General features: G+C 34.9%; 4 protein-coding genes and 1 pseudogene across 15 annotated transcripts; 4 read left to right on the top strand and 1 right to left on the bottom strand.

The window, feature by feature from the left end:
- The first annotated feature begins 139 nt into the window (after positions 1–139).
- Positions 140–6,218, top strand: LOC130727558 (uncharacterized). Of its 11 annotated transcripts, none has more exons than XR_009015347.1 (6): positions 149–205; positions 1,624–1,731; positions 2,363–2,465; positions 4,072–4,322; positions 5,149–5,202; positions 5,684–6,218. XR_009015347.1 is itself a non-coding variant. In XM_057578717.1 (5 exons), exons 1-4 carry the CDS (start codon positions 188–190, stop codon positions 2,375–2,377), a joined length of 393 nt encoding a protein of 130 aa, XP_057434700.1. In that variant the 5' UTR covers positions 140–187; the 3' UTR covers positions 2,378–2,465; positions 4,072–4,125. The 11 variants fall into 11 exon arrangements, 1 of the variants encoding a protein (XP_057434700.1); XR_009015346.1 differs by lacking the exon at positions 149–205 and adding an exon at positions 530–1,467 and having other exon boundaries at positions 1,609–1,731; XR_009015345.1 differs by lacking the exon at positions 149–205 and adding an exon at positions 1,113–1,519.
- Positions 6,219–8,555: 2,337 nt separating this feature from the next.
- On the top strand, positions 8,556–11,780 carry LOC130727555 (F-box/kelch-repeat protein At3g23880-like). Of its 2 annotated transcripts, none has more exons than XM_057578715.1 (3): positions 8,556–8,898; positions 9,013–10,154; positions 11,364–11,780. In XM_057578715.1, the coding sequence occupies exons 1-2, from the start codon at positions 8,773–8,775 to the stop codon at positions 10,129–10,131; spliced, it is 1,245 nt and encodes a 414-aa protein (XP_057434698.1). In that variant the 5' UTR covers positions 8,556–8,772; the 3' UTR covers positions 10,132–10,154; positions 11,364–11,780. The 2 variants fall into 2 exon arrangements, with proteins under 2 accessions (XP_057434698.1, XP_057434697.1); XM_057578714.1 differs by having other exon boundaries at positions 9,013–10,158.
- A 2,031-nt stretch (positions 11,781–13,811) lies between these two features.
- Positions 13,812–15,137, bottom strand: LOC130727557 (ribonuclease S-1-like). Its single transcript, XM_057578716.1, has 2 exons — positions 14,680–15,137; positions 13,812–14,371 (listed from the first exon to the last, which is right to left on the bottom strand). Exons 1-2 carry the CDS (start codon positions 14,923–14,925, stop codon positions 13,940–13,942), a joined length of 678 nt encoding a protein of 225 aa, XP_057434699.1. The 5' UTR covers positions 14,926–15,137; the 3' UTR covers positions 13,812–13,939.
- A 2,146-nt stretch (positions 15,138–17,283) lies between these two features.
- LOC130727554 (tocopherol cyclase, chloroplastic-like) lies at positions 17,284–22,907 on the top strand. Its single transcript, XM_057578712.1, has 10 exons — positions 17,284–17,576; positions 17,654–17,898; positions 18,012–18,091; positions 19,401–19,477; positions 19,563–19,732; positions 20,561–20,658; positions 21,028–21,141; positions 21,731–21,847; positions 22,255–22,404; positions 22,488–22,907. Exons 1-10 carry the CDS (start codon positions 17,365–17,367, stop codon positions 22,662–22,664), a joined length of 1,440 nt encoding a protein of 479 aa, XP_057434695.1. The 5' UTR covers positions 17,284–17,364; the 3' UTR covers positions 22,665–22,907.
- A 1,292-nt stretch (positions 22,908–24,199) lies between these two features.
- LOC130727556 (uncharacterized) lies at positions 24,200–27,177 on the top strand (annotated as a pseudogene).
- The last annotated feature ends 26 nt before the right edge of the window (positions 27,178–27,203 follow it).

Here is a 27,203-nt window from a genome sequence, read left to right as displayed (position 1 = left end):
TTTTATATTAAATCTTCATCCCAAGCTATCTATAAATACCACCATTGTTTTGTTATTTTTCCTCATCCTTTGTTGTTCCTTTGTTTGGGGGTTGTAGTATCCAAACTTATTTGTGCATTTTCATATTCTGTTGTGTTCTAGGGAAAGAGGGAGGGAGGTCTGTATGCAGAGGACTGGAGGAAGCTAGATGACAATGTGTGCGAAGGTATGTGAATTGCTTTGTCTTTAGTTTTGAAATCCTAATTCTAGGTTTCAGGTTTATCATTCTCTTTTCATATTTGAAAATCTTATTCGGTTATTTTTTTTTGGTTACATGAAATCTTCTTCTTTGAATTTGTGAACCACAAACTAACAAAAACAACAAGAAGAAAAAGAAGAAAATTCCTCCATAGATAGATTTAACATGAACGCCAAATGTTTTGACCTATTAGTGGCTTCCATTCCTACTTTGACTAATATTATTAGAGCTTTCTTAAGTGTTAAAGGAAAAACAATAATTGGATCTGATAAATTTATGGTGAAATATAATTGTATTAAATATATTCAGTTTATTCACAATTACATGATGAGGATATACATAGAAACTAGAGTAACAAATTTCTAGCTAACTGATAAGCCTGTAACAGATTGCTAGCCAAAGTGATGAACCTATAGATTAGGATCCCAAAGTTCAAGTTTGAATATGTAACAGACCAAGTATAACAGCTTGATGTTAACAGATCTTTGCTGCTATTGCTATGATCTTATCTTATGCGTTAATAGGATCATGAAGTGCTTAAACTTTAAACTATCAAGAGTTTATGTGTTCTATGAGCTTGCTGTTTTAAGTTCCACCATCTCAGACGCTACACATAAAAAATTATTTGCTTGTGTTTTTATTTTTATTTCTATTGTATTTTGAGGTAGGAGAGAGAAATATGATCTTTTTTGGAATGTAGATATAGATTTTGGGTTGCTTGATTTGCTGTAATAGATGGTAAGTCACCATCAGTTTTGTCCTCACAAGTGTATAGTTGATCTGGTTGTCCCTTGAATTGGTCTTCACTTGCTCACATTATGAATGTTTCTAACTATTTTCTTGGCTATTTCAATTATTGGGTTTTTATCTGGCTTTGGAGTATTCTTCACACTTATTATGTCAAGTGTTATATTCCATTCTTTGCCTTTATTTTCTATGATTGAATGTGACCATTTGGATCCATTCTTAAATTTCAGTTGGAGCCGTCAATTTCATTCATATTCGTATTCAGCAGAAACATCAAACACATACAACTATCCATCTTTTTGTTCAGTTTCTGCTCCATCTCTCAATCTATTTCAATCTCACACAACCAACCAACCATATCTTGCATGTTCCAATTTATTCTTCATCCAATCCATTTGATTTCACACACAAAACAACAAAAACGGCTCAATCGTTCATTCACTGATATTTCACTGCAGCCACATCCACCTTCACTGAACCAGGTTGGTTGTTGTCTTCAATTCGCAAAAAGATTGCTTTTTGACGAAAACCCAGGTTTTCTTTTCGTGAAACATCATTAAATTTGCAATCTTTCGAAGCCCCATTTGCTAAAAATTCTGTATTGTTTTTTTGGTTTTGCTGAGATTTTGTGTTGATAGGTCAACATGGAGATCGATAGAGCAATCAGAGAGTGTGACGATCGAAGGCTTCAGACCAAGTATAAACAATGCTACCTATGTTATTCAGAGAGCCTTGGCTTTGTATTCGTAAGTCTTCTTTGTCTCTCATGACTATAGGTAATAGCTGTGACATGTGATTGATGGGGATTTCATATATGAGGAGTTAGATTCAGTTGTCTGTTTTGTGTTGGTTAGTTTAAATCTGAAGAGGAAAAGAATGTTATGTGTTGTTGACTTGATTTTTGGTTGCTGCTGCATCTGGAAAGGTGAATTGGTTATCAATGTGGATGGATGTTTGAATTGTCTAGGATCAGTTTGATGAGATTATGGGGTGATATTGACTTTCCTCCATAGGTAATTGTTGTCTTAGGGGCAAGCCATGTTAAAAATGCCAGTCTGTTGACTTGAACATAAATGTTATGAATGATGGTCTGCACAAGAAATTCCACATGGTCCAAGTTAATGGTGCTATCTCAAAAGTGGGAATAGATTTTCTGTTGATATGTGTATGTTATTCAAAAAGGTTATACAAGCTTTGTTTATCGACTATCGTTATTTATAACTGTATGCCTTTTCTAAACAACTTAACAATTCTTCCTGCTTCATAAGAGCATGTATTTCCTAGAATGCTCCTACCACAACTACTCAATTTGGCCTTACCCTTTGCCCTCTCCTCATCGTTAGAAAGGGTCTGATGCTTATAAGTTGATTTTTGCAGGATGGGACGAAATGAGGATATCCATTGATATGTAGAGAAGGTGGTAGCTTGGTCTCGAGAAAGAGGGAGCAGAAGGTAGAGAAGTTGCTATTATTCTTCATTGGTATGTATTTTGTTATTGTTCTAACTCACTGTTTCTTATGTTTTCTTTTATGTTTTTTCATTTCCCCCTTCATTTAGTATGGTTTTTCTTCTTACTTATCTCCCATTATGCATGATTTTTTTTCCTTATTTATCTCTCATGTGTGACTGGTTGGTGAGGTGATCTGGTATTGATTGTGGAGTGTTTGTGGCCTGTGAGGCGCTAGAGCTGCTGGTGTGTTATGTTTTTGCTATGGCGGATGATCCCTGTCGTGAGCTTTTGAATGTTGCTGGATCCTCCTTCATACTATAGAGGGTCTGTCTCTTCTTTCTGTTCTGTTGTTACTGTGTTTGCGGTCCTTTGTTGCTGCTGCTGTTGAAGCTTCATGCTGTTTGATATGTGCTGTTGTTTCTGTTGGGATTGCTGCTGCTGTATGCTATTGCTGCTGTGTTTTGCTTCTGTTGTATGCTATTGCTGTGTCCTTTTTTTTTAATCTAGCTCTAATATTCAAAGAGGTAACTTGATAATGAAGTGGAATTTTTAATTTGTTTGATAAGCAATGATAAGCAAGGAAGAAACAAGTTTTTAATCTGTTTGTTGGTAGTGGAAATGAAGTAACTTGATAATTGGTGACATACTCACTTAGGTTTTTTGGGTCTAAGACTGCACAAGAGCAAAATTTCGATCTCAGTATTAATGCAAATGCGTATTTGGATTGTCTATCTTGCCATACTTGACAAATTGAATAGTTAACTAAGTTATTTTTATCTACTTGCTGATATTTTATGACACGGAAGTTTTCCTTGAATGGAATGGTTCTTAGTTTCACTTTCCAATGTTTTAATTAGATCAAACATGTGCTGAGAAATCAAAGTCACATATTTGGACTTTTCGGACACCAGAAGAGGCTTCATACAAATGGAAAGAACTTTATGGTCATTTAGACGAGCCTGAATGGTGAAAATCAAATTGTGAAATATATATATATAGTTTGATTTTGCCGGTGATACATGTGCTGAGACTTGTAGAGACCAAAGAAAGAAAGTTGATATCAAATTGAAGATGCCAGAGGATGAGATTTTCAATCTTAGTTTTGTGCACCCTGCACATTGAATTTTGTATTCAGAATACTCGGCATATTGAGTTTCTAATAATCTTTTGAAGTTGCAATGACTTAGTTTTAATGGTTTTTTTTAACTCCGAATGAAATTTTAGTCACTGCTTTGTAGTCCTTTTCTATCATATTATGGCTCAAGAATTTATTTGAGCTTATCTTAAAGCATAATTACTTATACAAAAAATTAGATCAAACATTAGTTTTGTCTTTTCCATAATTCACCAAAAAGTCATAGATGTATTGTGTGGATAACTAGATATCATTGCAGAAAAAATTGGAGCTTTTTGAATGTTTTCCTTGTGCTTATACTTTCTATAGACTAACTACTACATTATTTAACAAAATGTTTTATATTTTCTTACTCCTTGGTTTTGAGTACCTTATAACATTCATTATGTCCTACAGTTTATAATTTTCCATGTGCAGATGTCTCTCATGGTCATAGTGTGTGTCTTACAACTAGCAATAATCTCTTAATTGTCTTATTGAGGTATTTTGAATTATTAACAGGTTCAATGGGATGGATCAACAACTGGTGAGCACCAAGCAGAGTTTCAATTTGAATTGAACCAGTAGTGACTCATTTCTATGGTTATCCACCTCCATTTTTAAGGCCCAAGTTTCCAAGGCAACCAGGAATGCCAACTGGTGAGCACCAAGCAGAGTTTCAATTTGGTAAATTGAACCAGTAGTGACTCATTTCTATGGTTATCCACCTCCATTTTTAAGGCCCAAGTTTCCAAGGCAACCAGGAATGCCAGGTAACATGACTCATTCCTTGATTATTTCAGCTTTCATTGTAAGATTTCTTACTTGGATTTATTTTGTTCTTGTGAATAAATCGCTCATATCTATTTCACTATAACACAAATATCATATGTGAAGAATTCAATTCAATACTGGTTATGTCACTCTAGGAATCATGTTTGCTTCAACCCAATGTGTTTCCACTATAAGTCATTTGATTAGGTGGGCAGAACTTACTTTTGGTACAAATCTACTGTTAGATTCTCAATGCATGACTAACTTGAAAACGTACTTTGTGCTCTGATATGACTGGGATAAAGATTTTTTTTAGGGAGAATCATACAGAACCTCAGGGTAAAGGAAATCAATGACTTTGTGATTAATGAGTTATATTTGATAACTTCACCCTCTTTTGATTAAAACTTCTTAATATGTGAAATTTAGTTATAGAATATGCACAAGCATTGATTCTAATCTAAAAAAAAGTGTTGTAGGATTGAAGATGGAAGAAAATGCAAAGCTTCGAGTAGGAAATGCAAATTTAAAGTTCCTGTGTGCCGGGCACGCCTCAGAGGCTGCCGGGCGCTCCTGGCGGTCAAGGAAATTTCACCCTTGGCCCTTTTATTTTTTGCCTTTCTTACTCAATGACTTTTTGATCAGCTTTACCAAGAAGTTTATAGTAATACTAAAGTTCCATAATCAAATATATTTCAACCTTGCAGAAAGTCTGTTCTAACCTAATTTAGTTTCGTCTCTAATACTGCCTTATAAAAATATGATATTTCTTTAAGATGTATTTATCTCTCTTTGCATTGGTTCTCTGTCATGTTTCTTTTGCAGTTGTTAGATGAGAGAAGATCATCATTGTCTTATGGTTTATTCATCTACTTATCGGTATGGTATGCTACATGGTTGCCTCACCAACCACCATATTTAATTATGTGTGTGTGCACGTGTATAAGTAGTAGGAACCATATAAAAAGGGGATTCCTGATACATAGTAGTCCATTTAATTTTCTGGTTCATTTGGGGTTTTTGAATTTTATATTGTCCAAGTAAAAATCTTCCCTTGGCCTGAACATTGCGGGTTGAAATTTGGCTTCTGGGGTTGGTTCGATATGTTGAAATACTGAAGTGGGTCTTTACGATGTTAGTGAGTCTCTCATTTTTTGATTTTAGTGGGAACTCTTTTTTGTTTTCAAGAGGAAAATATTTTAGTGGTAACTCTATTTATGAGTCTCTCATTATTTGTGTGATTCTTTCAACAGTTTTTGTTCTGTTAATGCTTATCTGACTTTATGTTCCTTTCTTTACTGATCTGTGGTATGCGCAATTGACTACCTATGCTAAGGGTTGCTTTTTTTTTTATTAGCAGAGGTGATTGGGTACAAAAGATGACGAGGGTTACCTGTGATTTTGGCGATACAATGTAGAAAGAGGCAGTGTCTTCTAAAATCTCACTCCAGAATTCTTTCCCTATTCACGTTCCCCGATGAAAGTCCAAGCCTCTCTTTCAATCTGAATATATGCATTTAAGATGATAATAGAGGTATTGCTTTAGGTGGAGACAGTATCCTAGAGTTAGTTGATTAGTTTTAACATACGAGAATTGTGATTCAGTGGCTAAAAGCTAGAAGTATGAGGCGAAAATGTCAATGATATTTATACTTATCCATATGTGCATGTGAGCCTCACTTAGAACTCGAGTTCTATCTCTCAAGAGTTGAGATTTACGCGATATCAATTTAAAGAGTGGGTCTATAGTTTGTTTGTAAGAGTTTTAAGACTTTCAAGATTTGTAATTTTGTGCTATTCTTGAATTAATTCTGGTTCCTTGGCACAATATGCACGAAAACTACCATGTATTATTTGCAAGAAAATTGAATATGATTGATGCTTAGGGAGTAGAATTTGAGCTGAGTAAGCTAGAAGGAACGGGAATTTGTTATATCTAAAGGGCAAGTTAGTTTTCTCATGCCAACACTTTCCAAAATTAACTATAATTGCAAATGTTTTAGTTCTTTTGATATATCATTCTGTTTTGAAACAACAAATGCCAGAGGTGCATGGTTTTGTATTATGTCCTTAGCTATTTATACTGTTGTTCAAGTTTTACGGATTTGGCATTTGAACTTTGAAGTAATATTTCAATAAGAAGCTTATTTAGATGGTTCAAGTCTTAGTTGTAAAGAAGAAATTTACAATTTTGGATTTTTAGGAGCTTGCTTCTTACATCAACATCGTTTTTTTACACTTGTAGATTTTCCCACTTTTTTTCTTATCAAGTTTGTTATATTGCTTAACCACTCTCTTGGTAGGGAATAGCTAGGTTATATATTAATGATCTTAAGACAAATTGTTAGGTGCGTTGTTGGTTAAGCCTCAAACTTGGGACTGGTGTTCATTGGATGCGTTAAGATGAGTTTCAAATCTTAACTTATCGGATCATTTTTTTGCACCTGAACATGATCACTTGCTGCGGTTAACAAATGTTAATTATTGTAGGATGCTGGGGCTCAGCTGCTTAACGGTAATGGTGTTGCCAATGCAAATGGCACTACCACTATGGCTGACATTAGAGTTGTCAATATGGACCAGCTCGTATGGATTGAGTTGAAAACGGGTTGGGTTGTGTCAACCCGAGGTCTTAACGAGCCAGGAAAATATGAACACAACCCGGTTCGCTACGAGCTCGCGGGTTGGCAGGCTGGCTCGCGGGTTGAGTAAAATAAATATAAAAAATAAAGAAATTGGATTAGAAAATGTTTAAAATGTTATAAAAATAATAATTTCAAAAAAATACTTACATAAATTGGTTTCAACTCATAAGAAAGAGGTTTATCAACGCAACTATTTTTTGTCACATTTGAAATATAGTAACAAAAATTAATTTATAGGATTTAAGAACACAATTGTTTTACTGTCACATTTAAAATGAGATAAATAATAGAATAACAATAAATAAAACACAAAAAATCGTCTCAAATTTAAAGAAATGAAAATTTCCATTTTTCTATCTAAAAATAATCCATAAAAATAACCTTGAATTAAGAAAAAATAAAATAAATTTTTTAATAAAAAATAACTTGAACTCGCAGGTTGGCTCGCTTGACCCGCGGGTTAGCTCGTCTAACCCGCGGGTTAAACGAGCCGGATTGCACTAACCCAAGTTCTTTTCGAGCTGGAATTTAATCAACCCAACCCGGCTCATTTAACCAACCTGTCGAGCTGACCCGCGGGTTGAAACTCATATTGACAGCTCTAGCTGACATCTTCAATACTTAGAAGGACCTATGCAATATTGATGTTGTTATTTGTGATAAATAGTATTATTTTTATTTTCATTCCATAAAATAAATTTTATTAATGCAATTTTTTTATAATTATAATAACACCGTAAAAATTATATATATATATATATATATATATATATATATATACATTAAAGTGATTAATCTACACTCATGTAATGGTAAAGATAATAATTAAAACGAATTGAATTTGGAATCTTGAGTAGACAGCTGATGTGTAAATTACTAAATTCATTTTAATAAATTGTAGAATCAAGTTTAGAATCACTTCTTCGTGCATCTCACGGACACCGGAAAAAGCATCCACTCATGGCCAATGAAGTTCAGACACATTGACTTCAATATTCGTATCTTCAACGAGGATGAACGTGAGATAATCTATGCTGAGCCAGAGCAAGAACCATGGACAGAGTATGAGGAAGTTGGTTTTTCTTTAAATCTCACCGCCGCCCAGTGTAGCAGAAGCAGGCATTGGTAAAAAGTGTATATTACATTAATTTAATGTTTTATTTTTGTAGATATTAAACTATTGTGCATTTTTTGCGGCCTGTTCATGCTAAAGCTCTCTAGGATTATTTTCGTTGTCAGCCCAAATCAATGAAAGTGATTGTTCGTAAGGGTGATAAGCAAACCTGGGGATTTATTTTGTAAAATTATAATTGTAGAATAATTATAATAAAATTGTAAAAACTAAATAAGTACATGTGTTTCAGTTACACTAAAGTTAATAATCGGTTTATTGTCACCTGTCTATTGGAAAAGTTAATAATGATTGCGTAGATTACAAATTACTACTGGTATTGTAAATTAATTAATTCATTTTATAAAATTATAGAATTAAAAATCATAAAACATAGAATCGTTCGTTCGTGCATCGCACGGTAACGGGCTATTATCCTAGTTAAAAACAATATAAGAATTGTCCCTAAGTGAGCTCAAAATTGAAAACAAAATAACTTGCATTCTGCTCCCCATAACTCCAAATTGAAATGAAGGAAAACTCCTCCAATTTCACACAAGCCCAAAATCTATCTGAAAATTCATCATACGTTGCTTCCGTCGAAACCTGTTAACTCCCTCTCGACGCCGCCGCCGCCGCCGCCGCCAGAATACTTCGTCAAAAGCAGCGTCGAAACCCACGCTTACCCCTCCGATGGCCTCCCCGAGTTCAGCCCGTGCCTGCCTCTCAGTTAGCGACGCGCCGCCTTACTCTGTCCGTTCATCCATGTCCTCTGACGGTGCGAGTCCGCCGGAAGCCGCGTCTGTGTCTACCATCGAGGTAAATCATTTGATCGATCACAGTTGTAATTTGTAAACCCTAAACCCAAACAACAATTGCTATTGCTACTGTATCTATCTATCAATCTCACTTTGTGAATTCAATTCAATTCAGATTCAGATTCAAACACTGCATATTGACATGGATCGAGATTTGATAATTGAAATCCTTTTGAGGTTGCCGGTGAAGTCTATTGTACGATTCAAGGCTGTGTGCAAGTTATGGAGATCTCTCATATCCGATCCCCTCTTTGCATCATTACATTTTCAACGTGCTGCTCCTTCACTCCTTTTCGCTGACTCTCATGCCATTCGAACCATTGACTTAGAGGGACCGCTTCAATCTCATCGTGTTTCTCAACCAATCAATTGTCACTTTTTGTCTAATTATCATGATTTATCGTCGTCTAAACACGGTAACCGTATTTCGATTGAAGGTTCGTGTAGAGGCTTTCTGCTAATCACCTGGATTAGTAATATTGGTTATGGGCACCCGTGGAATGATAGTCTCTACCTGTGGAATCCATCCACACATGTCCACAAACCAATACCATCATCTCCTGTTGTTGACACCAATGTTTTTAGTCATCTATTTGGATTTGGTTACGATTCCTCGACAGATGACTACTTGGTGGTTCGAGTGCCCGTTACGGACTGTTACCAACCTACTCATTTACCAGATGTGCAGTTTTTCTCATTGAGAGCTAATATGTGGAAATATACCGAGGGTGTTGATTTGCCTCCCTTGACCACTATTGACCTTTGTCATGGATTGCTCTTTAACGAGGCTATTCACTGGGCGGTTAGTAACTGGGTCGATGGTGTTACGAACATGTTTATTATTGCCTTTGATTTAATGGAAAAGAGACTCTTAGAGATACCCATGCCTCATGGTCTTCTTTTCCCTGGTTTTTCTTTGTGGGTGCATGGAAGATTTTTAAGTCTATCAATTTTGCAGAGAGATGGTACATGTGAAATATGGGTTATGAAGAAATACAAAGTACTGACATCTTGGACCAAGACTGTTCTATCTACGGGGAGCTTTCACTTCCCAATATGCTCTACAAAAGGTGGTGATATTGTTTTACATTCTGGAACAAAAGTGAAAAAGTATAGTGATGAAGGAGTAGAACAAGAAGAACAACTAGAGTATCCGAACCATTGTGGTTTACTAGATGCATCAGTGCCCATATATACAGAGTCAATGCTTTCACTCCCTGATGTTAGCGACTGAAATCTCCACAAGAGCTTCGATTTGTAAGTAAGCTCCTCAACTTTCACTTTCAATTTGTTAGAAACACATTTATTTCCCTTTTAATATGCCTTCTATTATAGTTGTAATGTTTGTGGAGTTATAGTTCTAGTCGTTAAATATCTGGAGATTCATCCATGTAGTAGGGAGTTTTTTAATGGCTTTTAGAGGCAACTTTGGACTAACAATCCTAACCACAAAGACTCTGATAGTTGCTGTTTTGGTTTGGATTCTAACTTTGTGGAACCTTACTATGCTGGATGTAGTGAACTCCTTTTCAAAGATGGATAGACTAATAGTTTCATATAGGTAACAACCATGGCAATATAATGACACAAAACCTATCATTGATTACAATTCTAAGATGACAAGAATAGGATTAGGCTCACTCGAAAATGAAAGTAGGAAAATGGGTGATTTTATACCTATTGTGATTTTGGTGGAGGGATAGGAGATCCTCTGCAATGAAATTCTAAAACTGAGTTGTTGGAAGCTGTACTGAAAAACCTTAATTATGGTTGTGGCTTTCGTTATGCTTTCAATTCATTCATTCATTACTACCCACAATGTGAAGAAAGATCCATTTATTATTTGAAAACAAACATATAGACATTTTAAATAGGTTTCTTTTACTAGAACAATGTGTGGAAATGATGTACAAAAACAGTATTTAGACTTTTAATTCTTAATATCAAGTTAAGTTAAGGAATAATTGATCATGAGATGGATTGTCACGAAACTTCTGTAATTCAGAAAAATCAATTTGCTACAAGTCCATGTTCATTTTACTATCTTAAACAGCTGCATATATCATGATGTCATGATGAGGCTGCTAGATGGCAAAGTAATCTGCAGTGGTAGAAGAAGAATAAATTCAAGGGCATGTAATTTGATCCATTTTTGTGAGGCTCATCTAGGAAATAGTTCATATCACAACTAAGGGCATATTTGAATAAGAATCTCAAAAGGGTTACAAAATTATGGTTTGATCTCTTACTTTGGTTTCTCGTAATAGCACTTTGACAGATCTTAATATTGATTAGTTGGAAATGAATTGGTATCAAATGTTGTTTCATATTGTTGATAGTGATGGACTTTTAATCTGCTATGTATTTTAAGCTTTAATCTAATGAGAGATTTTTTAATTATAAGTATATGAAATGTTATGGTACTTATGATCTGAGTTTTTGTTATTGATTTTGACTTTTGAGCAGCAATTAGTGGGTCTGGTAGCATCATTCACGTATGTTGGTGAAGTGATCAATGAAAAATTGGGTCAAACAGAAGCTGAAATCCTTCATTGAGGTCCATGGAGAAGAAAGGAAGCCATGGGGAGAGTCCATTAGGATCTTGACTACAAGGAGCGAAGACCCAGTTAATTTATATGAAGGATTACGAGCCCTATGGAGGTTTTATTTCAATTAATCAATTGATTTCAAATCATTGGAACAAATGTTTTATTTGCAATTTAATCTCTACAAATAATAGCTCGGTTAATTTATTTGTAATCAGAGTTTTTTTCTACATTCTCATTATATTTTGGATTAATGGTATATTAAACTATTTGTGTGACAACTTTTTTTAATTGTTAGAACATATATTTATATCAACTCACATATTCAATTCTTGCATACTATACTTTCGTATACCTCACGTTGTATGTTAAAAAAGTTCACGGGGACGAACAATTTGCATGTATAAATGAGGATGTTAAGATTTATAGTTGACAAACTTTTAAGTAAGGGGTAACATACGCACAGTCTTGGATTATCCGGAGTTTAATTGCATGTTTCAATTTAAATGGGGAGGAACATTTTTTGTTTTAACATTTTAACAATGACAATGTAATGACACAAAACCTATCATTGATTATCAAGTAAAGTTAAGGAATTATTGATAATGAGATGGATTGCCACGAAACTTACTGTTATTCAGAAAAATCAATTTGTCAAAAGTCCATGTTCATTTTACTATCTAAAACAACTGCATATATCATGGGGTCATGATGAGGTCGCTAGATAGCAAAGTAATTTGCAGTGTAAGTATTTGGCTATACTTTTAGGCTTGACTTTTCCTACATCTTCTATTTTTATTTTTATTTTTGTATATCTTTTTTCACGGCCTACTAAATATAATGTTGGAACATATTTAAGCATTTAATTGAATTTAAGAGTATTAAATTATCCTTAACCAGTGTCCTTAGGGCACTCATTAGCAGGATTGTTTCTATAAGTTTGGTTCCTATATTTGTATTGTCCTATGCCTGTATTTATGGATCATAGATATATGTGTCTTGTAATATTTGCTGATTGGGAGCCATTCTTCACTGTAATAAGAGTTGGTATTCTTCTCCAATGGCCTACCTTTTATTTCTCACACCAAAACATCCCTCCCTTGTTTTGCAGCATACACTGAAGATACTGAGTGTGTTGGGCTTGCTCGGCTTGGAAGCGAAGATCATATGATAGTAGTTGGAACAATGAAGCAGTTGCAGTTGGTTGACTTTGGAGCACCTTTGCATTGCCTTGTCATAACAGGGAAGACCCATCCCTTGGGAACAGAAATGCTGGGTTTTAACAGATGCAGGACTTGGTCATTGAGACTAAAGGACTACTTTAAGTCATAAAAGACTTTTTTTCTTTGTGTTGAAGGAGGGGATTCAGATTGGACACCCCATCACAAAATCTCACACCACCATTTAGATCTCGGAGCAAGATGCGAAATCTTGTGCTAGAGTTGCCAAATCCAACTCTCTTGAATGAGTCTTTATCTTTTGTGAAACTTTTTGCTTGTGAGCTAGAGGCGGCTAAAGTTTTTTTTCCCGAAATAATCCCATCATCGAATTAAGAAGGCATATAGGCCACAATGTCAAGATCTACCAAGTTCTGAGCCACTTCTGGAACCTCCTCAACCCAAACTTGACAACCAAGGTTAGGAGCGTATCTTACAACCAAGGCTAATTGTATGACCCTTACATTTATCTAGAAGGAAGTAACTTACATATCTTTTATACTAACACTGTAGAAACTCAACAAATGAGAACATGTTGCTCATAAACTCTGATTCTTGTATAGTTGTATTTCTAAGTACGTACTATTGAATCTCCCTACTGCGTTATTTGAAAGGTTCAAACTATTTCTCACACCATTTTCTAGCTATTATGCCATGAACTCTCTTTTCTAAATTAAAATGCAGTTAAATCTCCCTCATATGGATACACGGTCTGACTTTCAAAGTTGTAACATGAAAAGATGAGTTTAAATATCTATCGATTTACCTTGAATATAAAAGAAGTCACTTTTTAAGTGTTAATGTATCTTCATTTAATTGTGTTAGATTTCATTTCATTTTTAAAGTTGCCTTCATGATTCCTATCTAAATAAAAAGAAGAGATGGTGGAATTTCGGTGGCTAGGATCACTGCACAGTGAAGATGCAACTATTTCAAGCATCAGAGCTCCTTATTTTTTTTTTCCTTGAATAGCATTTATTCTTTTGTATATATGTTTTATTAATCCTATTTTTATAAAAACTAAGCTGCCTCTGATTCCTTTTTCTATGTCTGAGCTTCTTTGTAGTCCTATTATTGTTTTTTCACAACACATTCTTGTTTGTGGAAGAATCATTCATACATGTACTGAACAAAAAAAAATAACGCGTAAATGCTTAAATGCTTGATTCACATTCAAAACATAATTTATATATCTCGATAATCTTTACTTTATTTTATAATTGAGACACCTCTGTAGCATCCCATTCCACAAGCTTTATTTAAAGTAACATATAAATTGTCATCCTGGAATCATTATATCGGTGCCACCGCTGCCAGTGCCACAAACTACAATTGTGTTCTGACAATTGATGAGCTGCAATGTGAACTTATCAAAGCAGAATCGGACCTCGGCTAAAGTATTTTTCTGAGTCCAGGGACACGCAAGCTGAGGATAAACATTATATGTGGACCGGAGAAGTAACAGAATCTTGTTTAATGGCTCCAAATTGTTTGGTTGAATACTGCTCAATGCCACTCGGATGTCAGAAATGGCTTCAACCTGCCACTTCAGCTTCAGAGTAGTATCAAAATAGTCCCCTTGCTGAAAACTGCCACCGTTTACCATACATGTTCCGTGCTTTTCATACTCCGGCGCCCAAAACATAAATTCATCGTCAGCCGCAAGCATATTTGGCCAATTAACGGCCAGTTGTCCTTTTAAACTAACAGTCTACAAGAATGAAAAAATCAATTAAAAGAAATGGAATCATAACAAGTTTGTGTTGTGGAGAGAGGAGAAGTGAGGTGAGAGAGGCTGCGGCTTCTTGTATATGAAATTAAGGTTGAGAAATTTTTCAGAGTTTGGGTATTATAAAATTTAAAGTATTAGAATCCAGTTCCAACTTTTTAATATAAGGTATTATAAAATGAACAAAGCCGAAGAAGCCAACAAAAAAGCAAAATAAACAAAAAATAATCATAAAAGAAGGTGAAGTCAACAAACATCTAGCAAACAGAAAATACAAAAGGGATACTCACTTTGGGCTCAAAGCTGTTATAATAGTATTGTGGGCACTTGGGCTGGGGATTATAGTGATTTCCAGGCCACAAACCATGTATAGTAAATTTTTTGGTGAAACTTGCTACTTTTCCAGCGTCACATGTATTAACCAAACAGACAGTTGGTGTCCACTGAAGAGACAGCATCAGCATTTGATATGCAACTTGTGCTTCTCCTAGCACAATAAGAGAGAGGATAAAAATCAAGAACAGAAGATTTTTCATGCTGGACTGGTAGATGAGAGAAAACAAGATGAGAAAGTTTCACAATGAACTGAATGAGATGATGATGACATGAGATGAGAAATGTGGGTATATATAGATTTCAAAGTTTCTTAAACTAAGCTATTACATTAGGTGAGCTTCAGCTACAAGAAATAAACTATTATAAGAATATTTATCTTCCCAACTATTATCTCATTCAACTACTGTAAAAATTTGCTCTTTGCCAATAACATTGTAGTTTACTATTTTTGTTATCACGTGGCATACATAAATACATGAATTTTTAATACTATTCACTACAAAAAAAAAAAGTGGGGTGCATGCGTGATAAACTAAAACTGCTTTATTAGTGTTAGAATTGTAAAATGAACTTTCCCTTGTTTTAATTTTTTGAAACGTGACTATATATACTAATAATAGTACTATATACTAGCGTAAAACTGCTTTGTTTCTTTTTCCCGTGAACGAAATAAAATTGTTTTTTTTTTTATAATATTTAAGTTTATCACTATACTAATAATAGTGTTACTAGTGTATGTGATAGTGCGTGCATGGCGTGTTAAGAAATGTCATATAATTAATTGTAGCATGTCAAACCGACTTTCCCTTCTAAAAGATGCTAAGTGATGGATCAGAAATAAATTAAGTTCTATCCACCTCATTAATGAAATCAGATAGTTTTTATTTACTTGATAGTAAAAAGTTGCCTCAAAATGATACTAGTATAATGCTCCTACAATAGATTAATGTAATATGCACCGTTAATGTAGTTTACAGTACTACTTAATTGAATTCTATCAAATTTAATTAAAATTAAAAAGGAGAATATGTAATTATTCCCTATGGGGCATATTATAATTGATTGTCAATGCACTACAAAAATAACAGCATTTTGCCGCGGTTTAAACCGTCGCAAAATACGAGTTGAGGCGGCTGGCTGACGTCGTAGGTACGAGCGTCGGGAGAACATCCTGTGACAGCTAAAAAAAACCAATCGTTGGAATAACTCGTGCATCATGTATTTCGTATTTTCACCAACTCTGCGACGATTCTAACCACCGCAAGATGAATAATGCCATCAAATTCCCTATTCTACTAGAAATCCCCGAAACACTCTTTTTCTTTCTTCAAAATCTACTTACATAAACTCTTTCCTAAGAATTGATTTTGACTAAAATCAATTATTTATAGAATTTCAAACTTAATTAGTATGTTACTGAAGACACAAGACTCACATTTAAGTGGATTCTTGTTTTTTCAATAAGAAATAACCAACTTCAACTTTAATTTCAAATCTCATTGAGAAACAAGAAGTAAATTAACATAATTTCACATCCCAAAGTCCCGATTTTTTTCTTTGTTCCTATTCCACCATTCACCAAAAATGACTAAAATTTACTTCTTGAAGAAGTGGTCAAATGGTGGACATTATTCACAAAACTCATTCTAAAGAATTTAGTAGCGTTTATGGCAGAAAAATGAATGTTTCAAAATGAATTGGCCGGCCACGTACTACTACTAGAAGTATCATTTACTTGTAGTTACTAAAATCTTAAAACTTGTAACAATTTAGTGATGATTCTGGGAATCATAAAATTCAAACTGTTAAGTTAAGAATGATGGTTCAGTTCATATTCAATCTCATTAAATGAAATAGCTCATTAGTTGAAAACTCATCCAATCTTCACCAAACCACACCAGAACTAACTTGGTAGTTGTAGACTTTGCCATGAATTAATTACAAAGATTTCAAACTCTATTCATATCCCACGAAAATGATGTTTATAGTGCCTAACTAAAATTGGTCTAGACAACCTACATAGCGTGTAACATCACTCTTCCTATATTTGGTTTTAGTATGAGGATTATCAATATCTTATTACCAAAATTATGCATTTTCAGATTCATCACAATAAAAAGTATTGTTCATATGAACAATCATACACTATTTTAAGCAAACATATTAACTCTTCATCAATCTTTCTACGGCTTAATGCACATAGTGGAGTGAAAGATTAGATAAGTAGGTTTGTCTATGACTTTATCTCTATTAAATGCATTCCATATCTACACGTTTCTCTCTATTTCCCTCATCTGTGAGTTACTTTACAAGAGTGTTTGAAGAGGAATTGACCCTTTGATACTACTACTAGCAATCATAAAATTCAAACAGCTACATCAAGAATTAAGATGGATGTGTTCATATTCAATCTCATTAAATGAAATAGCACATTACTTGAAAACTCATCCAATCTTAGCTAGTGTGTGACACACCCCTCCTTCTATATTTGTTTTTACTTTTTAGTACGAGGATTATCAATTTCATTACCAAAATTATGCATTTTCAGATTCATCACAATACAATACAATACAATACACTGAAACTTGTCCATTTTGCTCTATCACTGAGTCTGTCATCATCATCATTCATTCTCATCCATGGAAACCACCAAGCTCTGGAACTCTCCACACTTTCCTTTCTCCACCACCGCCAATGCCAATGCCAATGCCAGACCCACACACCGCGTTTCTCTCAAACTTCCATTTCCATCAACACCACCACCACCACCACCACCTTCCCGCCTCCACGTAGCTCCCATTGCGTACTCGCCAACACCACCCAATCGAGACCTTCGAACCCCTCATAGCGGGTAGGTTTTCATTTTATACTGTTCTATTGATTTCAATTCATGAATGAATGAATTGATTGATGATTGTTGTTGTTTAGGTACCATTTTGATGGTTCAGCTCGGAAATTCTTTGAGGGTTGGTACTTCAAGGTGTCGATTCCGGAGCGGAGGCAGAGTTTCTGCTTCATGTATTCGGTGGAGAATCCTGCGTTTCCCAACCCATTGACGCCTTTGGAATCGGTTCAATATGGACCTAGGTTTACTGGTGTTGGGGTTCAGATTCTTGGTGCTGATGATAACTACATTTGCCAATACACTCCACAATCAAACAACTTCTGGGGGAGTAAGCATTTTTTTCACTTTCTTCTTTAAATTGGTAAAAAAATAGAACTTGTTTTTATGTGAATTGTAAAATGCCTGATCATGTTCTGTGGATTTGAACTTGTAAATGTATAGGTAGGCATGAACTCTTATTGGGGAACACTTTCGTGGCGAAACCAAATTCAAAACCTCCAAACAAGGAGGTTCCTCCTCAGGTTTGTATACTAACTGCTAATAGCTGTTACCTTTAGAATCCTTTGGAATTTCAGTGTTGATTTTTTTTTATTCTTGAGGTGGTTTGGTTGTTCAGTTTCAGTTTTTGTGATGTATGTTTGTTGAGTTTTAGGTGATTCTTTTTGGATGGCTTTCATTTTTTTTCTTCTTGTTAGAGTTATGCAGTGTGATACTCTCGTTATGTCTTACATTGGTTTTAATTTAAATGCTAGAATTGTGTAGTTTGATACTTCTCACAAGTCCCACATTACATGTTATACATATGCTGTGAGCCTTGTAAACCTTTTCTACATACAAACATCAATAAAACTGGTCTTTCGAGCTGTGGACATAGGTACATACACTGCGTGCCTAGCCACATTATATTGTGTGTCCTTTATCTTCTTGATTCTGGAAGATAAGAGGGTTGTTTGTAATAGGAGAAACTTTATCAGCCCTCGTGAGGGAAGAAACTAGATGACATGAAGTAAGCAGATAGGGAGTTGTTAGATTGACAGAATCTTGGAATTATTAGATTTACATTGGCTAAGAATGTCACGTTCAGCATTGTCAATGAGAAAATTACTTTAAGTTTGATGAAGGTGTTATCTAATATGTAGAAAAATCCATATGCTGCAAACAAAGTACACCTGATGCGCTGATTATTCGATGGGAGTAGATAATTTTGTGACTGATCACATTAATGAGTTCAATACAATTCTGGTTCTGCATTATTAAATACGAAAAGCAGAGGGAGGAGCAGTTAAAAGGGTTAGAATTAGACCCAGGCCAAGGCAGATCAAAGTCCAAAGAGAACGGGAAATCCAAAAATAGGCAAGATATGATTTACTGGAATTATGACAAAAAGGGGTCACCTTAAAAGCCAATGCAAGGAGCCAAATAAGAGTAATAAACATAAGAAGCAGAAAAGTGATGAAAGTGAAAATGTTGCAACTAATGAAACTGCAATGTATTAAATTGTAACTTTTGACAGTCTGGTTGACTCATTGATTTTGGACTTGGTGTGTTATTCTGCACTATACCTTATTCTCATTATATCTTTGGAAAGTTTGGGAAGGTTCACCTCCAAGTCTTATAATATCATTGTAAGAGGTGATGTTGGCATTAGTACCTGTAGTGGAACCCAATGGACATAGCACAATGTCAGATACATTATTTCTTTACATATAAATATGATATTTGTAGGCCAGTTAGATTACATGACTGGTTATAACTTAGAGTGGGCTTCAGGAAACAAGTCTTATTCTTTGTTTCTGCTTATATATGCTTCGTATTTGTTCATTTGTGTAGGAATTTAATAATAGAGTGCTGGAAGGTTTTCAAGTCACTCCCCTTTGGAATCAAGGTTTCATTTGCGATGATGGAAGGTGGAAGTTAGATTGCTTTTTAAGTATTAGATTCTCTGGTTAATTTTTTTTCTTACTTGACAGTTGACACAAATTTTAATTATAGGTCAAATTATGTAGAAACAGTAAAGACGGCTCGTTGGGAATATAGTACACGCCCTGTATATGGATGGGGTGATGTTGGGTCCACACAGAAGTCTACTGCTGGCTGGCTTGCAGCTTTTCCTGTTTTTGAGCCACATTGGCAAATATGCATGGGTGGTGGATTGTCAACAGGCATGTGCTAGTTGTTCGGCTATTCGCTATTCAATCTTTTATTTATATCATGGTCTTGAATCCTACATTTACTTTTATTTCTGAACTGAAACATAATAATTTTGTTTGAACAATTATTATGAATCTATCACGGCACTGACAGCTGTATACTACTAATGTATTTTGCCTAAGTGATTGACATTTAGAGCCAGTTTGGATAAACTTCTTAATAAGCATTTATGGAGGAAGAAATTTAGAATGATCTTACAGTAACTGAGTCAAACCCAACTTTTGCACCTTAAGTTTTCAGAAACTCCTTCATTTAACCTCCATGAGACCTGCCTCTAACTTTGTAAGGTTTTTTTTTTTCGTAAATTAAGAACCAAGTACTTATTTTAGTAAAAGAGTTCCCATAAACTAGAAGCTTTCCAAACTGGGCCTTAATGCATATTTGGAAACCCAACTTGTTTTCATGTTAAATGAGAATTGCTTCTGATTGACGTGTAGAGCACAAATTTCTCTTTCTTGCTTCTACTTGGGAGAATTGATTTTGAATAAATGTAAAACTGATCCCAACAAGCTATTAGTCACCTGCTACCTACAAAATATTACACGTCGATAATAGTCATGCTGAAAGGATATATAATCATTTCTAGAACCATGAGGTGAATCAGGAAGGGGGGAGTATAATGCTATTTACACTTACAATGTCAATTTTGGACTAAGATTGGATTACTAGGCTCATATTTTGGTGAAGTACTTTTATGCTTTAAGAAGTAATCACTCTTGCTTGCACCTTGCAGTATTTATGTCCTCTTTCATTTTTCTTATATTAATATTGAATCTCAGGTTGGATAGAGTGGGATGGCGAGAGGATTGAGTTTGAAAATGCCCCATCTTATTCAGAAAAGAACTGGGGCGGAGGATTCCCAAGAAAGTGGTTTTGGGTAAGTAATATTTTTATTCATGAAAGTATATCTTCTAAAGTTCATTAGCACATCAATTCCATGGTTTGCTATGAATCTTAAGCCGTTTCTGATTGTATGTAATCAATTGCAAACCTTGTCTATTGAAAATTGTGGTTAAAATGTTTTATTTCTTCAGCATTATGTTTTATACTTCTAGAAAAATCAATTGTCTGTTAACAAGCTATAGACAGCAAGCACATAAGTCATGCTTCATTAGGCCTTGGAGACTGCAGTAGATGGAGTCCTTTTGTATTGTTATATTGACATTCAATTATTCTCACCTTTGTTTGGATCAGTGTCTGTGCTTTTATATTTTTATGCATCTCAAATTGTTAATGTTTCGTACAGGTTCAATGTAATGTTTTAGAAGGTGAGGGTGCTAGTGGAGAAATTGCACTTACAGCTGCTGGTGGATTGAGGCAAATTCCTGGGATAACCGAGACCTTTGAAAATGCTGCACTGGTACCTTCATAAAGCATTTGGCTATAAATTTGATTTATTTCATAAATTTATTACACCAGGAAATAAATTTAAGACTACCTCTGAAATAAATGGTGCTAGTCATGGGAATGACAAAAGGACCAGGACATATAACTAATTTGATTTCTCTTTTTGCCAAAATAACTGTCTCTGCTCTTGCTAGTTGTTTTCTTTGATAAAGACAAACTCTTGGGTGAGTATAAATACAGTCTTTTAATCTCTTAAAATTTGTGCATAAATTGTATTACTGATACTTCACGGAAACAATTGTCCGCTGCTTAAAATCATGAGTGATGAAAAGAGTGATGTTAATATTTCGTATGAAGTGTTTTAATTAGATTGGTATTTCTTCTGAAATGTTCTAATTTGTATATCTAACGGTAGATGGTGCTTTCTTTCGTTTCACGTTGTGGTTATAAAATAAAAACATAATTTATGTTCTTCTTGTAAGAATTTTAGGGGTCTATTTGCCATCTTCTGTTGTTCACTGCATGCCATTAATCGTCCTCCTCTTGTTATTATTATTATGATTGACTTTTCTTAATTTTTACTATGTTGCAAACTGGTGCAGATTGGAGTTCATTATGGTGGAAAATTTTATGAATTTGTGCCATGGAATGGTTTTGTTAACTGGGAAGTCACTCCTTGGGGTTATTGGTTTATGTCTGCAGACAATGGCAGTTATCTGGTAATTTTATAGTTTTGAATCTCATTTGAACTTATCAATATATAAACTATGGAGTCCTATTTGTTTTTAGAAAAAGTTTTAGTTTTCATTTCCAGTTTTGACTTTTAACTACTTTTTTTCACTTTGTTTCAAATTTCCTCAACAAAACTGAAAGAGAATGAAATAAAAATAGAAATAGAACCCAAACAAATCCTAAATTTATGCTTTGTGCAACATAGTTGAACTTCTCAATGCAGGAGAAAAAATAATAATTTGATGGGACTTCTTTTGGCAAATGACATGAGTGTGTTTGTATTTACGTTCAAGTTGGTCAAAAACTCATTCACTCCAACGACACAAGAGACATGATACATTTAAACTGTCTTGTAATGTACGCTGACAGAAATCCGAACACACTATTGTGGCAGGTTGAATTAGAAGCAAAAACAGATGATCCCGGTACTCCATTGCGTGCGCCAACATCAGAAGCAGGCCTTTCACAAGCTTGTAAAGACACATGTTTCGGAATTCTTACATTGAAAATATGGGAACGAAGATATGATGGCAGCAAGGGGAAGGTGACTTGTTATTCGCACACATAAATTGTTCTTACATTCAATGTTTAATGGAACATGTTAATGAAATGTTTGGTAAATGGCAGATCATATTGGACGTTTCAAGTGACATGGCAGCTCTAGAAGTTGGAGGAGGTCCATGGTTCAGCACTTGGAAAGGCAAGACGACAATGCCACCGGTCATTGGCCCTGCTCTTGGATTACCCGTAGACCTAGATGGCATTTTTAATGCGGTTCCTCTGTTTAAACCACCTGGTTTGTGATCAATTGGTTTATATCTTTCTTTCAGTTTGATTTGAAGTTTGTATAAACTCTCTTATAGCATGTTTGGTTTCACGGGTGGAATGATCCAGAATCACCTCTAGTTAGAAGCCATAAGTTTTTGTAGTTTGTAAGTAATCATATATAAATTATGTCAAATTGTGAAGCCAAACAGACATTTAGTGAAGGCAGGTATTCAGAGAAAAGTTCAATGTTTATATATAGAAAGATCAAAATGAAAAGAATATCTGTTTACAATAAGTTTTATTAATATAAAACTCTTTTTATTCCTCGGAAACTAATACAGAAGATGAAAAATTAAGAAGCAAAAAATAAAACTGATGCAAGCTTCGTGAGCCAGTCTGCCGTCATGTTGCAACCCCCGTTGGATCCTGTTAGTGACATTTGTTTACTAAACAGATGCAAAACACACTATTTGTGTGTTCAAATGAAGCCAAAGGATCAACACACTCAACCTTCCGGATGTGTCTCTGATAAAAAAATCCCTCAGATATTTGTTTAATCATAAATAGTTGTTAAAATTTATAATTTTTTAATAATCATAAATTGAACAAGAAGTAATACAACTCGTGCGACACATGGTGCAAATATAATAAACATGAGTCGCATCGCCTTTGAAAATACGGTATCCCTCATAAGATTCGGTCAATAGAAAGCTCCTCAAAAAAATTTGGTTCATTTAGTATATAGTATTTGGGATTTGGGAATGATTTATATCTCATCCCACATGGCATTAAGGAATCTCAACGTGTTTGACCCATGAGTTAAATTAAAATGGGATTATATGGCTTTATTTTACTTTAGTCCACACCAGCAGAGACAACAATTGCACAGCTTATGCTTTGGATTAGTAGAAGCTGATCTCCTTGAACATCTAATCCTAGAGAGAAATCTATTTACTTAATGTCATTTTTAAACTTTAAGAGAATTAGACTCATAACTAACTTTGTATTGTAGTTACCTAATTGGGTATAGTATTTTACCGATTGAAATTTGATTCAAATTCATATCTTTTGTTATATAAGGATATATAAAATTATTGTACTATAGATTTATCCAGCTGTGTTTCAGATAGGCCACATGTTTCACAAAATAAATAATTAGAGAGAGAGGGGTTCCACCATATCATCACTTTTGAGCTAACTCGATCCACATTTGATGATCTCTTGGTCAATGAGCTAAAATGGTCTTTGCAATTGAACTAATTTGCTAAAACTTCGGGTAAAAAATGTAATATTTTATAGATCATCTAAAGTTTTGGTCCTTAATGACATGTGATATATTTAACATGAGATGAAATGTAATGGTTAGTTAATGAGTTTTGATTCGTTTACCAGATTATTTTTACAGCAAATATCTGCATTTCGTGGTGATTTATGATCGTCACAACTACAATTAACCGGTGTACACGAATTGTTTTTTTAATTATTATATCAAAAGGATGGTGCGTTGTATCCAATTATATGCGGTCCCTTTTTTTTGTATAAATTCCAACCAGCAATAGGTCCTCCATTTCTCAAGTCCCCACCTCCCTCCCTCTCTCCCCCTTCCTCTCCCTCTCTGTTGGGCGTGTTGTGTGTTTGGGTGGATAAAGATGGCAGGTGGTAGGAGAATCTTGTCCATGTTTCTTGTGGCATTTATGTGGATTAATGCCCAATATGCATTTGTAAGTTGTACTTTGACACCACAAGTGCAAAGAAAAATTGCTAGAGCCAATCAAAAGGGACCTTATCTTGGTCTGATCATACCAAATACTTTTGAACTAGACCCTCTTCTTCAGAATTCAGACTACACTCCAGTAAACTCACCATAGACTTTGCTGGTAAGTGCCATGTAATTTCACTATATTATTAATACACTTATGATTATAATTATGATGTTTAATGTATATGTCTTTTGGTACGAAAAACACTATTACATCAATTATTGAAGGAAGGAGATTTCGATTTGGAGCCATTGGCCACAAGCCTGTTATACTGGTCATGACAGGAATGGGCATGGTACACTTTTCTTTTTTCTCATTTTAGGCTATGATTAGACTCGTTAGTGCAAACACATTTTAGTACTCTTGTTGTACACAATCTTTGGATTCACTTTTAATCTTTTCAGAATCACTTCTATTTTCATAAATTTATAGTTGAGGGTTATGAATTAATGATTGGAATATTTTTGGAAACATAAAGATAAATGCAGGTGTAACTACTCAGCTTCTATTAAGCTTATTCACAGTTGAAGGAGTGGTGCACTACGGTGTTGCTGGAAATGCAAACCCATCCTTGCATATTGGAGATGTAGCCATTCCTCAATACTGGGCTCATTTAGCACTTTGGAGTTGGCAGGTATATATATTACCAAAACTCTAATAATATTTTTATTGCTCAATTACACTTTGTGTCCTTCATCTATCACGATTGTACAATTTGGATCGCTGATGTTTACAACAACAGACGATTTTGGTTCTGTAATTTTTTTGACTGGTTATTTGTATTGTGCAGAGGTATGGGCAAGGGCCTAATGATTCGTTACCCTTTGACTTCACAAAGGAAGTAGGATACTTAGAATTTGCCAATTACACCTCAAACTCATCTTCAAGTGTTGACAGTGATAACCAGCTCAACAATATCTGGTACGAACCAGAGGAAGTTTTTCCAGTTGATGGCATTCCAGAAGAGACCAAACATGCTCTTTGGGTCCCTGTAGATTCCAAGTACTACCATTGCTCAAAAACTCAAGGCAAGTTAGAGCAACTTTACATCTACTCATAAATCATATTTTTACTATTAATATTTAGTATACATTGTTTATAATTTATATCTTATGTGCTAAAATTAATTTACAAGAATTTTGTTTTTTGAAACTTTTGAACAAGACTTTTCTTGATGGATGGTACATATATCATATATCATTTAAATTATTCTGATATTTAGTGAAACCCAAAAAGATTTGAAGTCATGATTTAGCAAGATTGTAGTGTTAATTACTCAATTAATCCGATACTTTTATGGTATACACATGTGGTTGATTAAGTTTTGTAATGTATGTTCAGGGCTTGAAGCTAAAGGCGTGCATAAACTCAACGACATGCTTGTCCACTATACCAAAGGTGGAACTTGTTGATAGAGGAACAAGTGCGAGCATCTACCTAGACAACGCAGCGTACCGAACCTTCCTCTACAACAAATTCAATGTGAGCCCAGTGGACATGGAAAGTGCATCAGTGGCTCTTATATGTTTGCAACAAAGAGTGCATTCATTGTTTTCAGGGCTCTCTCCGACTTGGCCGGTGGCGGCTCCGCCCAGTCTAATGAGGCCGATACTTTCGCATCACTCGCCGCCACTAACTCTGTCACAGTGGTTTGTTGAGTTTGTTAAGCTCTTGTCACTCCACCGCAAGAGGTGGAACATGTTATAGTAAGCTATCATAAATTAATTTTTTTTTTCTATTTAAATAATGAGTGTAAATTATTATTTAAACTCATTATATAAGAATCAAATGTGAAACTTTTATCAAACCGGAAACAATCACTCACTTACACTTTCAAAAAAAAATGAGTGATTGTTTCCGGTTTGATAAAAGTTTCACATTTGATTCTTATATATGAAAAACGTTTCAAGGACAGCTAACCCTACAAGGATATGAATGTTTCCATGACTAGAAATACTTTTTTAAATTACAATAAAAGATAGCAGTTGTTTGAAATATAAATAAGTTACACTTGAAAATGCCACTTTGAGTATGCCTGGGAAAAACTGACTAACTGATAAATTAGTTGTAACTATTTTTTTTTAAGGCTGAAAGGACATATTGAAGATTAGTAAGTTCTTGAGTACACTTCACTCAAGTAGGCAATATAAGAAAGGAAATTAATCTTTGTCAATTACAGCTCATAGCACATTTGACCTGATGTGCACTTGCTTTGGCAAGAAGTCTGCAAATTGATTCCTTAACCTCTTGAGCATAATGAAGAGTTTCCAAGGTTTTGCAAAATTATTATTCACCTACTCAACTGCCAAAGTAGAATCACTTTCAGTCACAATATTTCTAAGGCCCACGCTTACCCCTCCGATGGCCTCCCCGAGTTCAGCCCGTGCCTGCCTCTCAGTTAGCGACGCGCCGCCTTACTCTGTCCGTTCATCCATGTCCTCTGACGGTGCGAGTCCGCCGGAAGCCGCGTCTGTGTCTACCATCGAGGTAAATCATTTGATCGATCACAGTTGTAATTTGTAAACCCTAAACCCAAACAACAATTGCTATTGCTACTGTATCTATCTATCAATCTCACTTTGTGAATTCAATTCAATTCAGATTCAGATTCAAACACTGCATATTGACATGGATCGAGATTTGATAATTGAAATCCTTTTGAGGTTACCGGTGAAGTCTATTGTACGATTCAAGGCTGTGTGCAAGTTATGGAGATCTCTCATATCCGATCCCCTCTTTGCATCATTACATTTTCAACGTGCTGCTCCTTCACTCCTTTTCGCTGACTTCATGCCATTCGAACCATTGACTTAGA

This window comes from Lotus japonicus, chromosome 1 (assembly GCF_012489685.1).
Source record: "Lotus japonicus ecotype B-129 chromosome 1, LjGifu_v1.2".
Taxonomy (NCBI): Eukaryota; Viridiplantae; Streptophyta; class Magnoliopsida; order Fabales; family Fabaceae; genus Lotus; species Lotus japonicus.
The sequence above is the reverse complement of the archived record's forward strand: the minus strand, read 5'-3'. Positions and strand labels throughout refer to the sequence as shown.

What these genes read in the sequence shown, in the direction of transcription:
- LOC130727555 (XM_057578715.1), top strand. Translation starts at nt 8,773, where the DNA reads ATGGCCTCCCCGAGTTCAGCCCGTGCCTGCCTCTCAGTTAGCGACGCG. An exon ending in CGTCTGTGTCTACCATCGAG is followed by an intron (nt 8,899 to 9,012) that starts GTAAATCATTTG and finishes AATTCAATTCAG; the next exon opens with ATTCAGATTCAAACACTGCA.
- LOC130727557 (XM_057578716.1), bottom strand. Translation starts at nt 14,925, where the DNA reads ATGAAAAATCTTCTGTTCTTGATTTTTATCCTCTCTCTTATTGTGCTA. An exon ending in ATAACAGCTTTGAGCCCAAA is followed by an intron (nt 14,372 to 14,679) that starts GTGAGTATCCCT and finishes TCATTCTTGTAG; the next exon opens with ACTGTTAGTTTAAAAGGACA.
- LOC130727558 (XM_057578717.1), top strand. An exon ending in ATCCACCTTCACTGAACCAG is followed by an intron (nt 1,468 to 1,623) that starts GTTGGTTGTTGT and finishes TTGTGTTGATAG; the next exon opens with GTCAACATGGAGATCGATAG.
- LOC130727554 (XM_057578712.1), top strand. Translation starts at nt 17,365, where the DNA reads ATGGAAACCACCAAGCTCTGGAACTCTCCACACTTTCCTTTCTCCACC. An exon ending in ATCAAACAACTTCTGGGGGA is followed by an intron (nt 17,899 to 18,011) that starts GTAAGCATTTTT and finishes GTAAATGTATAG; the next exon opens with GTAGGCATGAACTCTTATTG. An exon ending in ACAAGGAGGTTCCTCCTCAG is followed by an intron (nt 18,092 to 19,400) that starts GTTTGTATACTA and finishes TCATTTGTGTAG; the next exon opens with GAATTTAATAATAGAGTGCT.